The sequence below is a fragment of the Dromaius novaehollandiae genome, chromosome 1 (genome assembly GCF_036370855.1).
Source record: "Dromaius novaehollandiae isolate bDroNov1 chromosome 1, bDroNov1.hap1, whole genome shotgun sequence".
In the NCBI taxonomy this organism is placed as follows: domain Eukaryota; kingdom Metazoa; phylum Chordata; class Aves; order Casuariiformes; family Dromaiidae; genus Dromaius; species Dromaius novaehollandiae.
In genome coordinates, this window is record NC_088098.1 from 186813522 (window position 1) to 186837096 (window position 23575).

General features: G+C 43.6%; 1 protein-coding gene and 1 long non-coding RNA gene across 16 annotated transcripts in view; one reads left to right on the forward strand and one right to left on the reverse strand.

Moving 5' to 3' along the window:
* The window catches only part of TSC22D1 (TSC22 domain family member 1), a 95618-nt gene extending 91569 nt beyond the window's left edge, over window positions 1-4049 (reverse strand). For 14 of the 15 annotated variants that reach the window (XR_010387232.1, XR_010387231.1, XR_010387241.1 and 11 more), the window contains exons 1-2: window positions 3544-4049; window positions 207-3064 (exon numbers count right to left, since the gene is read on the reverse strand). Coding sequence is in view for 3 of the 15 variants with exons in the window: in XM_026108478.2 (XP_025964263.1) it covers window positions 207-3031 (2825 nt within the window). In the remaining 12 variants the exon portion in view is untranslated. Of the gene's footprint in view, window positions 1-206; window positions 3074-3543 lie in introns of those variants that run through there. The other variant, XM_026108477.2, reaches the window with a different exon arrangement.
* A 14-nt stretch (window positions 4050-4063) lies between these two features.
* Window positions 4064-8449, forward strand: LOC135327147 (uncharacterized). The gene is made up of 2 exons (XR_010387243.1): window positions 4064-5097; window positions 6126-8449. It is a non-coding gene; the product is annotated as an uncharacterized LOC135327147 (long non-coding RNA).
* The last annotated feature ends 15126 nt before the right edge of the window (window positions 8450-23575 follow it).

Genomic DNA, 23575 nt, shown 5'->3' on the forward strand with positions numbered 1-23575 from the left:
GGATAATCAATACAGCCCACCCCCTTCAAAAAAAAACAAGTATCTTAATATACCTACATGCATGGTGACCTGAGAAACAATATTTCTAATCAGACAAAAATATCACAGCGCTTCGTCTCACAGAACAGCTGTAATAAGAGCTGCAGGTTAGCGCATCTCAAACTATCTTACGGTGTATCTTTTAATAAAGTTACAGGAAACCTTACCTCTCATCCTCACCATCAACAAGATGTGAGGTCAATGGCAGTACCTTCAGTGGAAATAGGGAAGCAGAGGATGGCATGCTGCTACCACTGCCGTCCGAAACAGCTGATGCTCCAACACTGCTGTCACCACCGGCAGCTTGAGGTAAACCAGCTAAGGAAGGTTCTGTAGGACGTCTGCCATCTTCGATTTGGCTTACAATTGACTGAGCTACTGATTGTGCAGGGAACTGGGTAGAGCTTACTGGTATCTGCTGTGGCATACTCTGTGCTACCGACATACCTATACTCGTTGATATCAACGGAGGCTGACTAACACTTTGAGCCAAATTCCCATTCTGCACTGCCGAAGCTTGCGCTATGCTCTGAGGCTGTCCCAAACCTAGAGAAGCAGAAGGTATGCCAGGAGGTACAGCTGTACTAGCTTGACTTGGTGCAGGAACAGTACTGGCAGAAGGTATAGGGCTAACGGCAGGCAGCTGCTGGCTGGTCATTCCTTGGACTACAGACTCCACTGCTTGGGCCTGTGGCTGTACAGGTAACAAAGTATTTTGTTGAGCAATGACCATTTGCTGAGGAAGGCCTGAAGCGCTAGCCTGTAATCCCTGCTGCATTATTCCTGCCTGCACAGGCTGCACTACTTGTGAAGATGGAGGAGCAGCTGCTGACGGCATAACTGGGGGTGGAATTTGGTTTGCAGCAGAAGGTGGTTGCACCACAGTGGCTACACTTCCTTGCTGCCCAACACCGAGCATTTGACCACCAGTACCTACGCCAGGTATCGATGCCGGAGCGTGTGCAACAGGCTGAGCCGGGGCAGCAGCGGGATGTGCTTGTACTGAAGGCTGCATGCTCGGCGCCTGGGCAAGGGGAACCGGTGCGCCTGCTCCCACTCCTGCAGAACCAGGCTGCATGGCAGGTGCTGGAGTCTGAAGGATCTGCTGATGTTGAATGTAGTCTGGCATAGCCCCTGTAACAGAGTTTTGGTTCACTGGTTTCACGTGACCTACGGTCATCTGTGTCGGAACTGTTTGTTGCTGCTGCTGTTGTCCATACTGCAACTGCTGCTGTTGTACAACTGGCAACGTCTGTACAGGCTGTGCTGCCTGAGAATACGGGAGCTGCTGTTGAGCCATACTTTGAATGGCAGGTTGTTGGTGGCCCAGAGATGGGGATACACCTAGTATATTAACTGGGGCTGGCTGAACCCCAGTAACAGTGGTTAGACTGGCCTGTGCAGGAGGTTGGACCCCTTGCTTCTGCTGTGGATAGCTGACTTCTTGAGAATGCAGCTGTACTTGTGCGAGCTGTGATTGAGAAACACTCTGTGGTATACTAGATGCTGGAATTGCCGGAGGAGCAGCACTGCTAAAATCCATCTGCTGTGGACCCACACCTTGAAACGCTTGCTGCTGTACCACAGTAGGTGCTCCCATTTCTCCGCTTCCCACACTTTCTGTATAGTGACTCAGTGTGCTTACATTGCTGCTAACAGAACTCCCACTGGTGCTCTCCCTTTCAGAAGTCACTTCAAGCGGGTTTTGTTTTATCGTCTCTACAGCTTTGTTTACTGCTACTCCTTCTGTAACTGCAACAGTGTTTTCTTTATCATAGAATTCAGTGCATGTCCATCTACCTTTTTTGAAAGGTTCAGAACTAGAATCTAATTTTACAACTCTAAACCTTGATGTGCCAGCTGCAGGCTGCTGCTGGCTTGATCCCACCGCCATTCCTGCAGCTGGATTAGTAACATTGTTAATGACATTAGAGGAAGCACTCGTACCATTGCCAACACCACTCAGGATATTCACATTAACATTGCTGCTAGTTCCAGACAAAGCATTTACATTACCAGTACTTGGGATGTTACTTAAATTTACAGTACCAAGCATGCTGCTTGCCACACTAGAACTACCACCACTTATATTACTTAAGGTACTAGTTCCGGCAGCAGGACTTGCACCTAAACTGCCAGGAGTACTTGTAGTGCGGATATTAGACAGGACAGATGCAGGGGAACCAGTGGATGATGCAGCAGAAACTGGTGCAGTTGATATAACATTGTCAGAGCTTCCAGTTGTTGAGAGTTTTCTAAATGATGGACTGGGTGGTGGTCCTCCAGAAACTGGCGTAGTGCCCACCCCAGGATGCGATGGATGATGGTGTCCATGATGGTGGTGGTGAAGATGGTGGTGATGGTGAACGTGATGGGGGTGAACATTTCCATTGATCACAACACTCTGCTGTGGATGGTGTGGCAGAGAAGGGTGCTGCTGTGGAAGATGAGGCTGGTTTGGAGAAACAGCCCCAGGAGTCTCTGCCTCTTGGAAGTTATTTAAAGTCTCTTCAGAGGAGCTCCGCTCCGGTTCTCCCAAGTCAGTGGCCCTGGATAAAGAAACATCCAGGATTTCTGAAGAAGACAGGTCTTCAGTGTGGGACTCATCCAGGTCATCATAGCTTTCCGTATCCTCAGCTATGCTGTTATTAGAGCTCATACTGGCCGATATTTGAGCAGGGGTCACACTGGTAATTTGGAAGCCACTTTTCTTTTTCATTTGAGCTCCAGTCTGTGCCAGAGGCTGTGGCTGGAGCTGAGACTGCGAGAGGAGGTTCAGGCTTTGTGGAGGAGGGGGTGTCGGCTGTGGACCTGCCGATGAAGATACTGCAGGAGACGGAGGCATCGGCTGGACCAGCAGAGGCGGCTGATAATCCTCGGCGGCGAGGGCACCGCTCCCGACACCGGTACCTGGCGCGTTGGGAGCAGTAACACAGCTGCTGCCGCTGCTACTGCTGCTGCCCCTTCTAGGGAACATTGCCGGGTGCGCCATCTTCCTAGCACTAATGTCTGCAGCTGAGTCAGGCTGGTGCATTGTATCGGGTGTGTTTAAAGAGTGCAATCCCCCGGCATGGAGAGAGACAGACACACACACACGCACACAGTTAGCTTGGCGTTCACGGCAGGGCAGCGAGACACCACACACACAAACCCACCCCCCCACCCCCAGCACACACGGGCTGAGACGGCTCGGCACCGCCGCTAACCACCCCCCTCGCCGCCTCCTCCTCCTCCTCCCCGCCGAGACAGGGAGGGGGCGAGCATCGGTCCTCCGCCGCCTCTCTGAATGTGACACTTTCAATCCTTCGCCATTCACTTTCTCCCTCCCCCCCCCCAACACACACACCCCCCTTTCTGATCTCGGCCGCCCCCCTCCCTCCCGCCCGGCCCCGCTCCCCTCCCGGGGGCGGCCGCGGCAGCAGGAAATGTCCGCGCACCCCGCGGCCGAGCCCCCTCCTCCCCCGCCCGCCGCCCCCGCAGCACAAGGAGGGCGCAGATACGTACAGCACCGGCACACGGCAGGGCGGCAGCGGCAGGCTGAGCCGGGCAGGGACATCCCCGTCAGTGGCAGCCATGGAGCTGAATCATTTTGGGGACTCGCGAGACGGAGTGAGGAGGGAAGAAAAGCCGCGGCAGCCCAGCGAGAGAGTCCATGAAAGGGAAGGAGGGAGGAAGGGGGACGCCAGGCAGGCAGGCGCGCTCTCCTCCCTCTGTGTCTGGCTGTCTCTAGAGGAGGCTCCGCTCCACACGCTCTTCCTTCCCCCCGCCGCCGCCGCCTCCTCCCCCTTTATAACAAGCGGCACCAGCTCTTCCTCCGCAGCCCCACGCCTGGGTTTAGTCCTCCGCCCGCATGTGTGTCTGCCCCTTTCTTCCTTCCCTCCGGGCTTCTCCCCGGCGTCCCTGCCGCGGCGGGTCTCTCTCTCCCCGCCCGCCCGGCCCCGTCTCCTCGCGCGGCGCGGGAGGAGGGCGCTGCGCGCGGCCGCGGGGGGAGGGGAAAGCTCGCCAAAGGGGAGGGCAGGCGAGAGACAACGTAAGATGGCGGCGGCCGCGCATGCGCGCCTCGCTGGCAGACATAAAGCCCGTCTGGCCCAGGCCGACGGAAATAGGCTCGGCTCGCGCGGCGGAAATTGCCGAGCGGCGCCGAGCCCGGCGGAGGGGGAAGGGGGCGCCGGCGGTTCCCGCAGCGTGGGGAGGGGGCGCGGCGGGCGCCGCCGGCCCCGGCGCCTCTCCCCGCGCGGGGCTGCAGCATGACTCTGCCTCACATGACCCGCCGCCGCCTCCTCCCTCCCCCTCTCCTCAGCTCCGCTGCAGATTTATTCAAGTTATTCATCACCTCCTTCCTCCTCCTCCTCCCTCCCTCGGTCCAGAATATTCCCGCCTCCCCCTTCTTCTCCTTCCCCCGTGAAGGGGGGAAGCCCGAGGCGCCCGCCCGGGGGCTGCGCTTCCTTTTGTGCCTCTCCCGGTGCCCCGAAATGGCCGCCCGCCCCCCTCGAGGCCCGGCAGCAGGGCCCCCTTCGAGGCCCTGTGGTGGGGCTGGGGCACCACCGCTGCCGAGAGCCTCCGGCGCCACGTGTGACCACGGTACCGTGGGCGAAAAGGCCCTCCGAGCACAGCAGCCATGGCGAAGCCCCTCATCTGGGGTTCGCGGGCAGCGTGGACGTTGAGGTGCTTCAAGCTTGAGCAAAAGCAAAAATGTCAAAGCACTGTTTCAAAAGTGCTGCTGTTAAAAGCTGTTCTTAAATTGCTAAATGAAACGAGGTGAAATCCATCAGTCTTCCCTCGCCGTTCCTGTGCCAATTCTCATGAGGGAAGAAAGACTTTGTGGTCCCCCTCGGAGTCGTGTGACGAAGCTCCGTGCGTCCCTGGGCTGCTTCCCTGCCATGTCGGTGCTGCAACTCTTCCCTGTCCAAATTTTAGATTCTCCTGATCCCTTGTTGGCTACCATCTTACCTCTGAAGGCACTAGGTGTTCCCATGTTTGCCAGGAGATTTTCTGAAGTGTCTACGTGTCTGTTATTTAGCTTCCACAGAGATGCCCAAGGCTGATGAGTGCTGAGAGGTAGGTATCTCGTTGCCACATAAGCCCGACTGAAATTCATGCTGTCGGCATTGCTTCACCTCTCTTGCCTGCAAGACCCTGCCTAGGAGCATTTTCAGAGCTCACTAAATGGTGTGTCCCACTCTCCTACAAAGAGAGAAAAAGGTCCACACACTCTCCCCATTTTCTCGATAATCTGGTGGGTAGGATGTTCACCTGTATCAGGAGGACAGAGGTTCACATTTCCCATCTTCAAGCAGCACATCTTGATCTCCAGCTATAGACTTTCATGAGCTGGTGGAGATGTCTCAATCACTCCTTTGAAATTGTTCCAGTTTGCATTGAATAATTAAGTGTTCACGGGCCTTGAGAGATGCTGGCTCAGCCTAATTCTGTAACCTGGTTATGAAACCTGCTGGCCAGGACAGTCAACAGGACAAGGGGAGAAGGACTCGAGTTTGGTGTTTACTGCAGTGAATATTTAAGTATGTCATGAGGAGTGGTAGAGCTCCAAGGGGAGACGTTGTGAGAATCCAACCTATTATATCGTATAGCTGAGTCATTAGAGAGTTCTTATGGGAGATGTAAATTCCAGCTCCTCCAGGCAGAAGGGAGATTTGAGGCTCTCATATTCAGTGTGTGGGGTTTAATTATTGAGATTCTGGAAAAGCTGTTTTACTGGCTCCATTTTGTGAAAAGGGAGAAGATTCAAGGTCACATGGAGCTGGGGCTTTTGCTGCCTGATCCTGAAACAGAAGATCTGAATTTCACCCCTTCATCTTGCCTTTTCCTGTTAACTAGCTCATCTAGCTCCATTTAGTGTGAGGCCAGGGGTGGCTTTGATAATCCCACCTTTTGCAGCCTAATTTATATCTGTAATGCAGACATTCAGCTTGGGCCTCTAGGTAGATTTGTAACCCTTGGTCCTTTCACGACTCTAGCCCAGTGTCCATATGCAGGCAGTGCATAACACTAGGAAACAATTAACACATAGTTAATCAGGATTCTGCCTTTTATTAGAACGCTTTTTTTTTTTTTTTTTTTTTGAGACTGATAATCGATTGGATCATCTAACATAGCTTCCTGGTATGCCCGGGCCAGTGCAAGACAACACAGCTTGAATGCCCTACGCGCTGAACCTGTCAGGAGCTCCGTACAGGATGGCGTCTTCATGCAAGTCCCACAGATTTCAGCAAAGCATCGCATCATGTTTTGTCTACGTGAAGCATGTTGCAACACTGAGGCCTTATATGTGTGTTTAATGAGATACTCATATGCTGAAAGTTAAACGTGTGTAAACATTTTTGGGATGAGAGCCCAAGGTTGCAAGCCAGCTTCCATTATAAATTCCTATCCTGACTGCTTATAACTTTCCCAGTTTCCTTGAGGAATTAAGTCTTCTATGATTAGTCCCAGCTCAGAGATGATTTTTCTGAATGTTTGAACAAAGTCCAACTACTTTTAAAACACATTGTCTATGACTATGGGTAAATCTTTTCTTTTAACCTTAAAAATCTGTGCTTAAGTGGTTCAAACATGATTGAACTGTACGTTTGTATGCAACTACTTTCCAAAGAGTAATAGACATTAATAAGCTTGAAAAAGAATTAAAACAGTAGTGTTATAACTGGTTAAACATTTACTTTTCCACATGCTCACTAAATAACTTATATTCATTTTTAAATCTGGGTAGTTACCTGTTATTCTGTTGGGCTAATAAACTTATTAGAACAGCACGTGAAGCAGATCTTTAAATTGGCTCCACATAGTTCTGTTCTGACATAACAGAAACTGCAGTTAACAATCCAAATGTCACGTCTAGCCTAGACAAAGCACATCTGAAGTAGCCTGGTTGAAATATTTTTACATGTTTCTTATAAATGTTAATGTCATATTACACATCGTTTCGTAATCTTCGCTTACCCTTTTTCATCAAATATATGTTTACACTTTTTTGTGTGTGTTGTAATCTAAGAATGAAAGTGGGATTCTCCAATATAAGATTTTTATTCCTTTTCATATCCATCAAGCTTTATAAAAATAAAACATTGTGTTAAACAGTTGAAATTGACAACCCACTTGCTGTAAATTGTGTTACTTAGTTGTTCAAAGTGGGAAGAGGAATTTTGTTAAATAATTCCTTTAAAAAATACTAAATATTTCAAAATTTGGCAACAACAAAATTGACCATGCTCAACTATGCGTTGCTGAACGATAAGTGAAATTGCTCCATAGTTATTTCGAACAAGTCCATCTGCTGTTTTTTAATAAACTGTATCAGTCAAATAGCTGGAACCAGAGGTGCCTCTGTCATCACTTGCTGGATCCAGCACCTTGTTCACAGTGGTCACTGCTCATGAGTATGGGACAGACAGCACTGCAATGCCTTCATCACCTCAGCTGGAGACTGAAGACTGCTGGAGGGTTGCCAGCATAGAGGAATCCCCTTGGATTGCATCTCCTGTATATATGCTTCCCCAAGTGAACAAGCACAGATGGGCTTGACGGAGCCCTTGCTGCGAGGTAGGGAGAGTGAGTGTCTGGAAGAACTCTATCTGTTTTAACCTTACAATCTTATGATTTAGGTTAGTGCAAGAGAACATGACACAGTCTACATATTTAGAGATCTGTCTCCCATATATGTACTATTTCTTCAGACAGGAAACAACAAGTTTGTTGCCACCACAGATTCTCCAGTTGCCACCACAGATTCTCCAAGGATACCAGAAAAAGCAGTATTCTAATCTTCTGTTTCTAAGGCGCCTTTGCTGCGGGACACAGCTGTATGCATTCATCTCAGTATATGAGATAGTTTGTGTTTGTACAGAGTAATCATAAAGCCAACAGGAATACTTTGGGTTTTTTACTCGAGACAAGCTCATAATCTTGGCAAATCAGTCTGAGGTGTGTTTTAAAACCTGTGTGACTGCTTCATAAATAATTTTTTAAACTAATGAAAAGTGACATTTTTATGATATGAAGCTGCCATTGTTACTTCAGACAGAAGGTTTTTCTGTGTTCATTAATATTGCTGACTGTAGTTTCTACATTGATTTGCAAAGGTGTGTGCAATTATTTTTCTTCCTCCTTAGAGAAGTGCTCATAAGAAATTTCTCATCTTTCAGCTCTGAAAAAGTTGTAATTCTGCTTCTGTATTTTCCTAGAAAGTTCAAGTCAAGTCTTGATCTTCCTTTCTTGTTTTGTTTTTAGTTGGCTGGTTAGTTGGTTGATTGAGTTTACTGACTTATTCCAAAACGTCTACTGAGACATTTTTCAGTCCTTATTTTAATGCTTATGAAATGATGTTAAACCTTTTGGAGAGTGAAGTTTTCTCACAAGCTCCTATTAAATAAATGCTTGCAGAAATCGACAATCCTAGCAATCTTTTTTTTAAAAAAAAAGTCAGCCTCCTTTCACTTATTCAGGCCTCCAGTGCCAGTGTTCTCAAAGTCCTGTTCTTCTAGGTCATCTGGAAAGGTCATCTTAAAATATTCTTTATTTCTCTATCCCTGCACTTGGGGAATGTGGCCAAGTAGATAGTCCTTTTCATGAAGATTGTGTTCAAATACAGATTTTATGAAAGACTTCTAGAAACTTTGTTTTATCATCATTTTGGTCTGCATAGACTATAAGTATATAGATTGTATGCATAGCACTCTACCACAGGAGCAACAGTTAAAAGTAAATCCTCTTCCATTCCATGACTAATGTATTATCAACCAAACCAACACCATAATTTTGTCACTGTTATCGTCTTCCTCCTCTTTATTTCTCCATTTTCACTTGCATTTGTAGATAATTGATGATATTGCATCTTACACAAGAGCCAAGTTCTGGAAAGTCTTTCTCAGATACTTCAACGTACAGCTGTAATGGATGCACTTCTATTGTAGACTGAGATCATTTATTTAATTAGATGTCTGTAGAATACAGGTCTTAGATTGTTAACTGTTTGATCTTTTATTAGTTAGCCAAGTGGTATATATAATTAAGCTGAAGATCAAATAAAATAGATGATCAAATCATTGAAAAATGGTCTGACTGTTAATAGACTCTCCCTTTTTTACCTCTGGAAAACCTATGAGCGAGTTGGGAAGTCAACCAGTTTTTCAGATTAGTCTTAGTTTTTATGGATTAGTCATAACATTTGCACAGGGGTATTTAATAGGGTTGGAAATCTGAGCTCTTTCAGTTTGTAGTTCTCAGTCACAAAGATTGTGTGGTATTGTTTCCTTTTCACTGATCTTAACCCTGATAGAGGAAAGCACTTAGGAAAATGCTTCTTGTAAGAATGTGCTTTGCTTCCATTGACTAGAGTGGTAATTTTGTAATGTCTAAAAGTTGTGCAACTTATGTATGATTTTCTTGAATGATCATGGGTGAATGTGTCCTTTGTAATGAGGAAAAAATCTTGTAATCTCAGGCTAGGTATAAATAAAGAGAATTTTGGATTTTTTTCCCCTGAACGACCAGGCTTGTTCAATGCAAAATTCTTTAGAAAAGCAAAATGTGTAACTAGCTAGTATTGAGCACAGTCACATATTTTTTGTCATTATATTATCACACAGTAACCAGGGGTAGATAGGCTGTCCTAGCTGTGAAGGATACAGAGAAATCCTCCTTGAACGCATTTAATTGTCTGAATCTTGTGTATCTTCTTTTCATCTCCTCTTCTACTGTGTCAACAGCATTTCTTCCCACTTAAAACATATTCTTTGGAAGCAAATATTTGTTTGTGCAAATCTAAAAATTTCTATTGGACAGTACTTGAGCAAACTTAAACTTTGCTTTTTATATGCATTAGTCGTAGTACAACTGAACCGATTACTGAAAACGAGCACAGACTGGTGAGGAACACATCACAAGCAAACATGTTTTACAAGTAGTCAGTTGGTGTGCTTTCCCATGATTCCAATAATAAAGATTACCTATATTATATTACATCTCTACTAAAGGATTTGCAAACTCATTTACAGTAATAGTAAAGCAGTATATTTAATTCCTCCATTTATATGAGTTCCTTGGTTTGTTTCCCTAATTTATAATTATTCAGGCATCTTCTCTTTGAATTTCTTTAGCACTGGAAAGTGGAATTAATGTCCTTGTGACAAAATACAGTGGAAAGTAGGTTTGAGATTTCCAGTTCAAGGACTAGAAAAAATTGCCTGTGTCAATTTTGGTAGACTAAAAGATGTGTAAAGTCCTGACGGTTCGAACAAGTAGTCATCGGCTTAACTTCAGTCATGTGAATAGACCCTTTGACTGTTAACTTTTAGTCACTAGACCCCAAAGAGCTTAACATTCAGCATGCGTAAATATTTGCAGGCTCAAAAGACAAAAAGATGAGGTATGTGCTAAGGTGCAGTTGTATGCAGCCTTAAATGTTGATCTTTAGTTGGTAATGGTGTTAAGTCCTTTTCACAAAGAAAGTGATGTTATTTCATATACTGCCAGACCAGGGCTTCCCCAATATTTTTTTTAAAACTACTAGCACATATGTGAGCTTTTGGTCTTAGCTTAAAAACCAGCCCTGAAATATTTCACTGCTTCAAGATCAAGTCACATTATCTCATTTCCAGTTTTACTGCTCATTAAGGCATTTTAACTGTTGTTAATAAGAGGCTATTTATGAATAGGGCATCAAACAAAAAGGCATGTTTCTATTGATCAGAATCTGCTTTATTTCTGCTACGTTTTAATACCTTTTTTTAGTAATTCAGCATGGAAGCACTGATGAAATTTTAAACCTGTCAGCATTACTTGTCACATCTCTCTGCAAAGTGAATTCTCAGCTAATAAATGAGGAAAGGCAGAAATAGTGTCAAAACGCTCCTGCAACTGCATTGATCAAGTGGCCTGTCCTACCTGAGTAAGCAGCAGTATGTGAGTATGCCTGTCCTGTGAGACAAAATACAGTGTCGCCATATCTGAGGAAATTGCTTCCTGCAGCAAACATCCCCTGCTCAGTGACTCAGTTGTCTCTTTTAAACCATCTGCAGGAACCAAGAGACAAACATGGTCAACAATATATGCTAAGTCTAGCTCAGAAACATGCAGAGCATGATGTTAGGAAATAACGCAGGGCGACTGAATATTTCCAGAAAGAAGTATAATTGCTTAGTTCATACATTTAATAAACAGGAAATTAGATTTGATTTTGGAATATAAAATGGATGCAAAATAACATTTTTAGTGACATATACAAAGATGCTCTGTTGCCAACCTCTATTGCGAGTGTACCTAGAAATCGTTCTAATTTCAGGACACAATGTTACCAGAAGTGTACTGGAAAACCGGAAATAGTCCAGAGGAATGCAACAAAAGTGATGCTGGAGAAGGCTGGAGTATCAGTCTATGGATAATACATCTCTGTTTTGCATGTGTCTGCAGGTCAAGGCATCAAACCACAAGAAATCTCTGACTACTTGAAGAGGCAAGAAGATATTTCTGACCCAGATTCAGCTCCCCCCGAATGAGGTACCTGAATTAGGAGTGCGGTTGCATTAAAATTACTGGGAGAGAAGAGGAACCTTCACCCACAGCCTTTACATCTTCTGAAGCTGATCATTTCTTTCCAGTGACTGTTGGGGGAGCCCAGAGTAATTAGATGTCTAACTTATGTTTCTCGGTAAGAACCTAGGGAAAGGTGAGAGGTGGGGAGCCGAAGGCATAAGAAAAAAAATATTTAGGCTGAACATCAGGACGAACAGTTTTTTGAAGATGTATTGGACAATGACAGTGAAATATAGCCCATGAGAAAGTGACAGAAGATCAGTCACAGTGGCGCTCAAAATAGACGGGATAAAATACTAAAAAATTGCCTACGGAGAATAATCCTACATTGACCAAGAGAGGGCTCATATAATCTATAAGATTATTCCTACCATTAATATAAACAATGCTCTTATTTAGGAAAGTACAATAAGCTATAATTTAATTTAAGGCTCTTACGTGATACCAGGATTAAAGTGACAGGTGATTATGCAGCGCAGGAAAGAATATTGATTTTATTCCTCAGCATACATGTACATATATATAGAGAGAGTAATGCATTTTCTGACTGAAACTCTGTGGTGCTTTCAGTGTCCGCTAATCGACACTTCTGCATCTTGCTGCTGTCAGGTCCCATAAGCTGTGGGTGCCCTGAGTCAGGTTCATCTGAGAGCTCCTTCCCGATTTTGTCATCTTCATTCACACAAACCAGGGCAGCTCACTACAGTCCACATAAACCTGACCTTCCGGACCAAACACTGGCAGGTAGACAAATACAGATTTGTGGGCTCAACCCTGGCTCCAGTGACATTGACAGCTGTTCTTTGCTATGGCGTCTGCTGTGTTTTGAGGCAGCGATGCTTCATGTTGATTTAAAAACTGTTCAAGAGAGCAAATCTGCATTCTGCAAACTCCTCCTTCATTGTTCTGCCTATATCTACTGTCCTAACATACCTTTAACCTGTCATATAAATTATTTACCGTGTTACTGAACATGCTTAAAATAAATTCATTGCTGCGCTGATTCTGTTTTTTCCTTCATTCGTCTTCTAGCCTACTTCTAACTTCTTCTCTTTTTTTAACTCTTTTTTTCCTTTCTGATGTTTGGATTATTTTATTTCTCTGTAAAACTTCCCCTTAGCTTAGACTGACTCTAGCCCATCTATTCCTAGCTGTCACCACTTTGAAAATGCTGGTTTCAGACTTCCAGTTAGACCAGCTTCTTCTCAGGTAGGGTCACAGAGAGGTTATGCTGCCTCTCAGCTTCTCAGCTAATCCTCTGAGGCCTAGAAACAGGTTTTTCTAGCAGCATAAATAACTCTGCTGAGCCATTACACTAGTTACAAAGTGTTAAATAGCTGATTTCAGTGGTTTTTTTTAGACAATGATGGGTGAATACTGCGTTGGGTTTCTTTTTTTAGCCTGCTTTCCTAAGGAAACAAAGCTTACACAACTGTGCTGCCTGGCTGTCCATCTGCTTGTCTGTCAGTCTCTCTTTAATAACTTTAAACCTGGTGGCTGGTTTCAGGCTCGGATAGAGATCTCAAAGATATGAAGGTCGTAAAGTTCATGCAATTTTATAGCTGGGTAGAGGACAAAGTCCTAACATGCTGCTGTCGCTGGAGAACCGGCACCCCCTCAGCCATTCGGGGCAGCAGTGGCCAGCTAGTCGCAGTGGAGCCTGCACGCACTGACCTGCCGGGATGTGTCCTACCCCCACGAGCAAAGAAGCTGAAGAGGGAACGTGCCCCGGTGAGGGGAAAATAGCCGACAGAGTGGGAAGAAAGGAAGTCTGCTATGTAGCAAGGGATATAGGGCAAGAGTCTGTAGGAAACCAAGCTTCATTATTCCTGCTGTTCACAGAAGAAGTTGTGTATTTATGGCAAAAAAGAAAGAAGGCAAAAAGAGTTTCAAAGTAGTCTTTCTCTCTCTCCTTGGAAAAAGTGTATGCATGTAATAAACTCACAGTGTGCATGTGTTCATTTTTCTTTTTTTTCTGTAAATGGTGGCTTAATCTTGGATTTGGGTCACTAGGTGCCACTGAAATACAAACACTAGATGTTAATAATATTGCAGCAGGAATGTTAGACTCCGTTCTTCGGTACCCAAGAGATAGAGTCTGCTGCTTGCAATTTGCAGAGTTCTCCCGGGCATTCAAGTTTCCAGCTCCTCAGAGTCCTCTGCTCAGCACTGATACAGTTTTAAGCTATTTATTCTTGCAGCAGGCTAGTCTGCAGATATCCCCTATCCAGATAGTCAGTATATGTCCTCTGTCTCTGTTTGTGCTGTGGAAGATGAGACTTTACAGCTGCCCGTTAGCAGACTTCACACTTTAGCTAAGATTTTAACGTCTTCAGGCTTTAGCTCTGGAGGTCATGGACTGAACTCTCAGTCATTCCCACAAACAGCAAATACGATAAATCATCTGATTCACATGTTAAGTGATAAAGATGCACATAATTATAGTGTCTGAAACACCAGTCATGGTGGTAGCTAATACAAACAAACTAGGGAACAAAATATGAACAGCTAACTGAATGCTAAAAAAACCAACACATGCATCTGGCATCCAGGGCTGAAAGTTGCTATATTATATCTGAAATGGGTTGCTTGTGGGAGTGAATTCTAAATAAGATGCCATCAGCTAAACAAGTCATTCTGTGCGCAACAGATTTAATGAGGCCTATTTCCCGGGTATTTGTGCTTCATGCTTGGATTCTCCAGAGTCTCATACGGTGTCAACCTTGATCCAGGTTTTCCTGTGGATGGGACACTCCTAACACCTCCTCTGTGGAGATCCTCTGTCAGTGCCTGTACTTGTGAGTTAAACAGTCCCAGGGAACATTTCCAGGCCACTGTAATTCACTTGACTGTGCTCTGAAATCCTCCAAATGGTTCTTGGCATGGCGTTGGCCTGTGCCCACTGGTAGTCTCCCAGGTAATCCCGAGTGCAATTTGGGAGTGAGCATAAGCCAAGGCCGTTTCCAACAGGCAGTTTGCATTTGGCCACCTCGTTTTGGAGGGCTCTGTAACCAATGTCGGCTGTTTTGAGGGGGTTTAAGATAGGTGGTAATTTCTCAAGGAACCTGGCTCTTTGAGCTTTACATTTGGTCAGGCCCCTTGAGTTACTTCAACTAAACTGGGTTTGAAGAGGACAAAAGGCCAATGAAAACTGAACAGATGCATTTGAACACATTTGACTTTTGACAGCACTGTGTAGCGAGCAGTCTTCAGTGCTATGGGCACATGTAGCTGTACATGGGCTACCATTAAACCAGCGTGGGTATTGTTAGCACTACAGTAACCTGAAGCTCAGCACAGATAGTAAAACCCACTTGAGCACTGAGATAGTTTCTTGGTTGGTTACCTGTCCTGAACTTAGGCTAATGGTTTTACACTGTTAGCAATATGCAAGCTGGCTAGTATAAAGTCAGCTCAAGGATGTCAGAATATGTCCAAATGGCCTGCACCAAAACAGTGCCTGTGCTCTGCACACTTGAAAGCGTGTGCTGTTGTTGCTGTCCATTTCCAGTCTAAAGTACCCTCCTGTCTTCTGAAGTTGTAAAGAAAACCTTGAAAATATGACCCGCCATAAACTGTCACAGCAAATCTTCCCGAGTCTGCAGACAACTGAACCAAAAGTTTCAAGCAGCAAGAAAATAGCTTGTACTTTCTGCAGAGGGAAAGTCTGAATCCTCAAGACGAGGATTTCAGTCATCAATCTTAGCTGATTCATAGCTGGTCTCTTTAGCAGATATAGAGAGTTTGTGCTCGCAGTCCAGACCTGCTTCCCACACTTCCCTGGCATGCTATCCCTCCCTTCACGCAGCTCCCCCATGTCTGATCATGCAATCATTGATACATTACCAGTTGGAGGTGATTTATTTATTGTGTACCAAAGGTAGAGAGAACATGTGAACATTCTGATTTTTCACCTGTGCTCAGAGCAATTTCCAAACAATCTGCTCTGAAGTGAGGAAAGATTCCTCATGATTGGGATGGTGATTATAAACGTTATTAAAAAAAAAAAAACTCTATCAGGAAACAACAGAAGATAAAAGTGACAGACTTAAATGTAGGACAGGGCAGCTAGCAAGGATACAAGACAATATGGGCTGTCAAGATTGTATTCAGGGCTGTCAAGATTAAAGACAACTGTTGCAACACAAGGGCAGGCTAAAATCAAGGCCTTGCAACTACAGAAGAACCAAGAAGAACCTAAACATTATAGTAGTCTAGCTGCTCGAAATATCTCATTGACTGCATGTTAATGCATCTGTGGGATTTTCAGGAGTATGCTCTGAGGGCAGCAGAAAATGGGATGGAGTTTAATCTGGAAGGAGACAAGAAAATTATGTCTTTCTCTGTTAGAATCAAAGCCAAGGAGAATTTGGATGCATTCCATTACTTAGGACTGACTCAGCCTCTTTTTTTGAATTTAGTATAGTGTCAACTGCAGAAACGCCAACAAAGCTATCCATCAGAATGCTGGGAGGAAAAAGCACAGGTGCTCTCCTGCTATAGCTATTTATAGGGAAGGCTTGCAATCACATGGGATACAAATGCCCTGGTTGGGTTTTTACATTTCAGAGCCCTAAATCCATTCCTTTGGCTGAAAACACAGCCCAAAAATTACATTTGGCTATCAGTTGTAGCTGTTTAGCAAAGCTGAAAAAAATTAGGTAAAGTATCAAATTTAACTACAGGGGACTAAGAAGCAAACCTGGGAATCTTTGTAGAAAACATACTGGTTTCGAAGAAAGATATTAGAGTACTGAAGAATTTGCACAGTATATTAGAAGACCAAGTATAATACTATTTTATCAAAAATATACATCCAGTCTTATTTACATATTTATGGTGCAAAAAATGCTATGGCTCCTAGATACATAGATAGCATTTGGATCAGCACATCTTTCACTGAACTTAGAAAATTTCTATTTGTCCTCCTGCTGTTTGAGGAAATCCCAGGTAAACGAATTTTCTCTAAGATGATCAGTGTCACTGTGGGATTTTGAAAGTTCTCATAATTTGTTACTTCTTAAGGTTAAAAATAGTGATAAGTAAGAGGAAGCTCTGAGATTAAATCAGAAACATTTGCTATGTGCCAAAGGAAGCATTTAGAGCTCTGCATAAATATATGAACGTGTTGCTTCTGTTCACAACCTGATTGCTATTGTCTCAGTTGCCATAATAATTGTTTCTGTATATTTTTAATCACTTCTTTAAATAAATCAAAGCAGATTGCAAAGCCAGCAACAAATAAAGCGATTTCACATTTTTATCTCTTTCAGGAGGTCTGCTAAAACTGATATGCAGCACATTGACCTACCTTGGCAAATGTTTGCAGATGGGTCTTACAGGACCTACATACAGTCTGTCTGTTCTACTGTTATTTCTCTGTATATTCTTAAGCCACTGATTTCTTAGAAAGCCACATAATCAGCTGTGAAATTCCTGGTGGACAAAACAGTGCATATTTAGCAAAAAATACCAGGCCCCATTCTATGCTCTTAAATATAAGGGATGCTACTTGTCTAAATGTACCAGACTCTCTGCAGATTGCCTGCTCACCCAAGAAGTTAGTAGAAAGGACAACAAAAGGAAAGGATGTGGGCAATAAATCCCAGGATATTCACAGTTTTGCAGGAATACCAGACATCTTAGAAGCTCTGCAACAGCTGATCTAAAGAAATCATGTCCCCAAAATATGCTTTTCTGTCCTGTGAAAACAAACATCTTTCAAAAGGGCACTTGAATAGCTTCAGGTGGCTAGCAAGGTGACTCAAACTATACCAGATACCATAGACAACATTTCATGCTGTGCCTTTTGTTTCCAGCGTGCCCAGTAACTAGAAGCGTTGCTGTAGGGAAGTGATGAGGGCAGGCTTTCTACGGGTAAAAGAAGTAAGGGATCTCTCTACAGAGCACAAGCGCCCCTGCACTGTGGAACCCAGCAGCACTGTGCTAGCACCATGTCCCTTTTTATAAATAATATTCTGTGACTATTTTACTCCTTCTGTTCAGCAGTATGGTGGAAAGTAAAGGTGCAGTAATGTGAAAGCCCTACATCTAATGTATTACTTTTTTTAACCTAACTTCCAGAAGGCTTGAAACTTAGGTAGTTTTCTTCTGTGAGTGCATATTTTTCCTGCTTCTCCAACGCCATCAATTACTTCTGAACAATACATGATTTCTACCATATTTGACAAAAAAGTAGGGGTCCCAAACATCTTCAGCTTCTACAAGCTTAGTGCAAATAGAGGAGGAAAGCTCTAGTGTGACATCTACTCCTGATAGGGTATGAGGATGGAGAGAAGAATGTAAGAAAAACAGATACTTAGGCTGTTGTATAAAAGCCCTGTACTCATAACTCTCCTGAATTTCACAGATGCAGCTGTGAGACACAAAACAACAGGCAACCAGGCTTTCCTAGTTCTGCTGCAGACCAGCTTGTAACCCTGCACTGCAGTGGCTCTGGAGGGTGGTTGTATAGCCATGACTAGTACAGTAGTTATGATGATTTTATAATGCTGACGTAAGGTAGATGGGGAAAAGACTTGCCAAGTCCCACACCTACCATAACGTCATACACAGTCTCACAAGAAGCCAGCACTAGTCTCCCACAAATCCAGAGCCTGTCAAAATGCTCTATGTGTAATTCTTGTCGTGATAAGCAATGTGTACATTGCTATGATGCTATCAGAAGTTCTGCGTGCAAGTCACGTCATCTGGGAAGGGCAATCTCAGGTGAGTTTAACTTCCTAAACAGGAAGGTTTAAGTATGACAGTGACTGTACATCCCAGGTCCAGACAACTTTTACAGTATACTTTCATTCTTGCAACAATAATACAGGTTTCCTTAGACCGTTCGGTAAAAGAAAGGATTCCCGTGAATCCTATAAACTCTAAGGTTCATTGGCACACAGTGAAACCACGATACTGTCAGGTGCAATGCCAGTCTAGGAAGATTGGGATACTAAATAAAACAGTACCTCAGAAAACAGCTACTACTAGTTTGTGATTAGTCTCCAATGGTTAACACGATGCTTCAGAGAAAGTTTAAGTGACAGCTTGGGTAGAGATGGATAACGAACATGTTTTAAGTTTCTTTTCTATATATATTTTTATGCTTTGCTTCCATAGAAATGTTTCCAACTTATAATCAAAAGTGCAAACCTTTGCTTTGCTGTAGTAAAACTAGTTGCTTTCACTTGGAGAGTGTCCAGAGTTTAAAGTGGATTTCAGTGAACCTGTTGGGGTGCGGCACATATTGTTTTCCCTGGTGGAACTGAGCCAAACAAAGAGGTATTTGCAGACAGACTGTGTGGGTACCTTCAGCCTTGGGGAATCCCAAAACCTAGGGCATGTCTCCTACGGGAAAGGCCACTTTGAGAGCTGATATGACTTTATGCCAGGAGAGGTGTGGAGAAGTCTTCTGCCTGGATTATCTTGTGTGTCTGTGGTGAGGGGCAAGAAGTAAAAAGATATTCCACAGCTCTGAGAAATATGTATTGTCACACCATATGTTCCCAGTGTTTATGATGAGTTACTTGAAATATGCAGACCAAAAAATGCATGATTTTGAAATAAAAACAAATATTGGTTTCTTGAGGTGCAGAAATAGCACAAGATAAACTTCTCGAATAAAAGCCTATCTCTGCTGAAATCAGTGGGAGTTTTGTTTGTGACTTCAAAAGAATGATGATTTCAGCATAAACTGGCTTATAACTTTCATTAGATAGGGACTACAAAGCGAAACTCTATCTCTGTACAGTAGGTAGGTATTAGCCAAGTGGGTTTGGGTTGGGATTAGAAAGAAATAAAATTTGCTCTGCTCTTTCCTTTCAGTCCCCTAATTAATTTCTGCTTAGTTCCACACTGCTTTCTTTTGCTGCAAAGAGCAGATATTGAATTGGGATTGTATGTGTTGACAGTCCCTGCTTGAGCCTTTGCGCACATTGGCTGAGATTTAACAATACATTTTTTCCCATGGTATTTTCTGTCAGATATTTCTTTTAAACAAACATTATTCTGTCATCTATAGAAGGCATGAGGAAAAGATGTAGTGTAAAAGAGCAAACGAAAGGCAACTTCAGGTTTAGCCTTTGCAAGATTATATTGGCAACTCTCCTTTCCTATAATCTCTCTATGAAATGTGTTTTCTATTTACTGTTCTATTCAGATGAATAAAGGAAATTAAGGAACATTTCATTAAAAAGAATGACTCAATTTACCTTTGGCCACAGAAGCATAAGCACTACTGACATTTTATGGAGTCACTGCCAATAGACCTGGACTTTGGCTTCATACTAGAGGAAACAGACACCTGAAAATGAGCCCAGCTGTGCATCTCTACCCTTTACCACTCTAGCTGTGAAAACTCTAACACAGATTGGAAATGTGCAGAGACACATGATGTCCCAGGGCAGATGTTTGACTGGTACAGTCACATGGACTGTGGTACTTCACGGTCAGAAGTAATCTGATAAGGTGGCCAATTTTTCCAGGAGGAGAGCAGCCTTATAGTACAGCTGCTATTGACTCCGTTGGTCTGAGCTTGTTCCCTTTGAAGTCAATGATAAAATTCCTATTGTCTTCAGTAGAAGCAGTATGTGGCCATGGAGCCATTGAGCTAAAACACCATGCACTGCTTTGAAAGTTAAGGAAGTGTTAAGGTCAGAATAATAACTTTCATTAAGTATGACAAAAATCAGTGTATTTTGCACTGTCCAGCTATTCAGCTCGTTGTACATGCAGATTATCAGAATCTGGTAATCCCAGCCTGGCACTGGCTGAAAACATGCTTTACAAAACATACAGCCCAGGGCAGAAGACTCCATAAAGTCAATGTTTGCATTGCTTTTCTTATTGATATAACAAACCTCTTGTTATGTAGCTTTTCTTTTCTTTCTTTCCTTTTTAGAGAGGGAAAAAATAGATTATATGAGATGATGACTTAACACAATGTTTGCTGGTTGTCCATGGAGAAGTATAAACTTGACCCAGGAATAAAGTCGAATAAAAGCCAAGAAAATTGCTGATGAGACAGATCCTTGGTATTATGCACTGCAGGTCCTCCTGGGCCCCATTGCTGACCTATCTGACCCTATCTGTGCAGGGGGGCTCCATCTCTGTGGGTACCAGCATCTCCCTGCACAGACACCAGCATATCCATCACCAGGAGCCAGTACTGACAGCTTTTCAGCTGGGAGGAAGGTGTTTGCAATTAAAAACTGCAAGCCTGCAAACTGCAAACTTGATGAGGGTTATAAAAGTAAAAGAGATGGGGGAGAGGATGGAGAAACCATCCTAAAAGAGGCACTTGGACTCCCGCCACCCCAGTGACTTCCCTGAAACAGAAAAGGTGGAGAACAGAGATAGAGCTGGAGAATTAGTTCCTACTCCAAAACATCTCCCTGTCGAGAGGGTGGTGGGGACTCACTTCTTGCTGCTGGTCCTTCGGTTCTCACAGTGCGCTGACTGCTGATGGCATGCCTTTTACTATAGCAAACTAAATGAATGCAAAGCATACATGATTTCCTCGGATGTGTCGGGGGCTGACAGACAATGTTTAGCACTGAATGGTTTATGTGCAGGAAGGAGGGAAGAGAGATCTTCCTTGCTGCAGCTTGCAGGAAGAGTCTGGGCCCCTGCATTCCTGTACTACAAACCCAATAATCCCAGCATGGGCCATTACTTCCAGAAGAAGCACTGTGGTGGGCTTATGCACAGGCATTTGCCTATGGACCTGCGGGCTGAGATGGCTTGCAGGCTAAGGGGGCTTGCAGGACCCTTTCACCTGGCCTGGTCCTTACAAGGGAAGAGGAACAGTAGACAGGAAGGTGAGTGCTTGCATGTGGTCCGAACTCTGGTGACAAAAGACCTAATTAGACACAAATGATGAGAAAAGCCAGGTGGGCTGGGTCAGAAGGAAGAACAACCTTCTAAAATATATTTGGACTAAGCCTGACCGGCAGCTTCCCTGCTTGGCCCACTGCAAGGGAAAGTGTGTGGCACGTGCGTCTGGACTCTCCTTCCTGTGGTCACATGTTGAAAGAAAATCCCCTCTGGAGGGGATTTAGAGCAGCCAAATGGCTGACTCCCAGCTTTAGGATTCCACCATGATATTTTGCTTCTCAAATATTACTAGTATTTTTATCCAGCTGCCATAAAATATGTAGTATACAAGGCTGTGGCACTTAACCCAGGATTCAGCATAGCGATGAATCCATGCAAGTTGGTTACGTTTTTACGTGCTAGGATCCTGCCAGCTGTGCAGTGTATTAAGTTACAATGAAAATAATAATGAAAAGCTGTAACATATGGGCTTGGACTGAGGGGACATTTCAAAGCAGACATCCCATCAGCAATAGGATTCAGGCTGCTCTGTGATGCTGGGCCATAATGCCCACCTCTAGGCTTAGATAAATTAATCTGTTAATACTTTTTCCCGGGCCTGGGAGAAAAGTTTTAACATTTATGTCTTCGTTGAAATATGTTGGTACTCTGCCAACGTGGTCACTGAACTTTATCTAAGAAATGGTGGTCGTTACTGAAATACATTTGATAATAGAGGAGTTACTCAAAAACTATATTCAATAAAGACAAATGAACAAGCCTGGCTATAAAATTGGTGTACATATAAAACATACCTGTTGCAAGTTTCTCTATCTAGTGTCAAAATATGAGATGGAATGTAGTCAACATTTATTTTACATACTAGAAGAAAAATATCTTAAATAGTAGTACTCATTAATCAAAAAAAATCTTTTTCATCCTTTATAAAATAACCCAAAGCTATGTTTGTTTATGGTATTTATGTGCCCCCACTACCATTGCATATTATATGACCATGCAGCACAGCCTGTCTCTGATGGCTCAGTAGTAAGAGGATTTTCTTAGGAGGTGGAAAATCTCTTCCCACCTCAGTCCAAAGGAGTTTAAACCCACAATGTTCATGTCCCAGGAGACAACAGTGGCCACATAGGTGGTGCAGTCTCTATTCTTGCTGAATATAGACCTCTCTGCAAGCAAGATTCATGGAACAAGGATGACATTACCAGCTGGAGGATGACTTTGAAAGCTCATGATTTAGGAGCAGGAGATCTTAGGACTGGGTTTGCATTTTATACAATTTAAATGCAGAGCAGTCCTGGAATCAAGGACCTGAACTTCAGGCTCTCCTTTCCTATGTAAGTTTCTTGCTCACTGGTGTTATTAACAGCATACCTTCGTGGGTTATGTTATTTTGGATAAGATGAGCAATTAACAGACTTTCTTCTGAAGGTCATGAATTACCATAGAGCCCAAATGTTTTTGTTTGTTACCTTCATTTAAACTAGAGATAATATTTGTTGACTATACTTCTCCTAATTCAGTTGCCTAGGTATGGAAGTGCACGTTCAATTCTCAATTTCAGGCAACAAACAGCTTTGTATCCTATCTATAGGCCAGAGGTTTATCCATGATGTTGACCAGCATTTTTTGCATTTGTATTGGCATAAATCAAGAAATACTCAGTTAAAAGGAAGTGGTTTAAAGTAGAGGTTGATTTACATGATTATAAGCAATATCTGCCTCTGACTCAATATTTCATACTCCTGAATAAATGCTATAGAAACACTGATCTGCAGGAGGCTGACTGTCCTCCCTTCCAGCTCCAGGTCCAATCCACTGCTCACTGCAATCCCTGGGAAGTTTTCCTTGACTTCAGGATGCACTGGAGCTGGCTCTCTCTGCTCCTTTAAAGAGGCAAACTGGTTTAGCTAGCACAACCAGCACTTAGCAGACAACTCAGCAATTATGGGATCATATAACTACAGTAAGAGGCTGAGCTGCAAATTACTGTAATTATGAATATTTCTGTTGCAAGGCAAATTTACAGCCAGATATGTCATGTCAAAATTATTTTATTTTGTGGGTAATTCTAATTTTGCAATACATTTCTAGAACTTCATTTTCCTGCTAAACAGCCTTTTAATTTGAAGAGCTGATTACAGCAGTT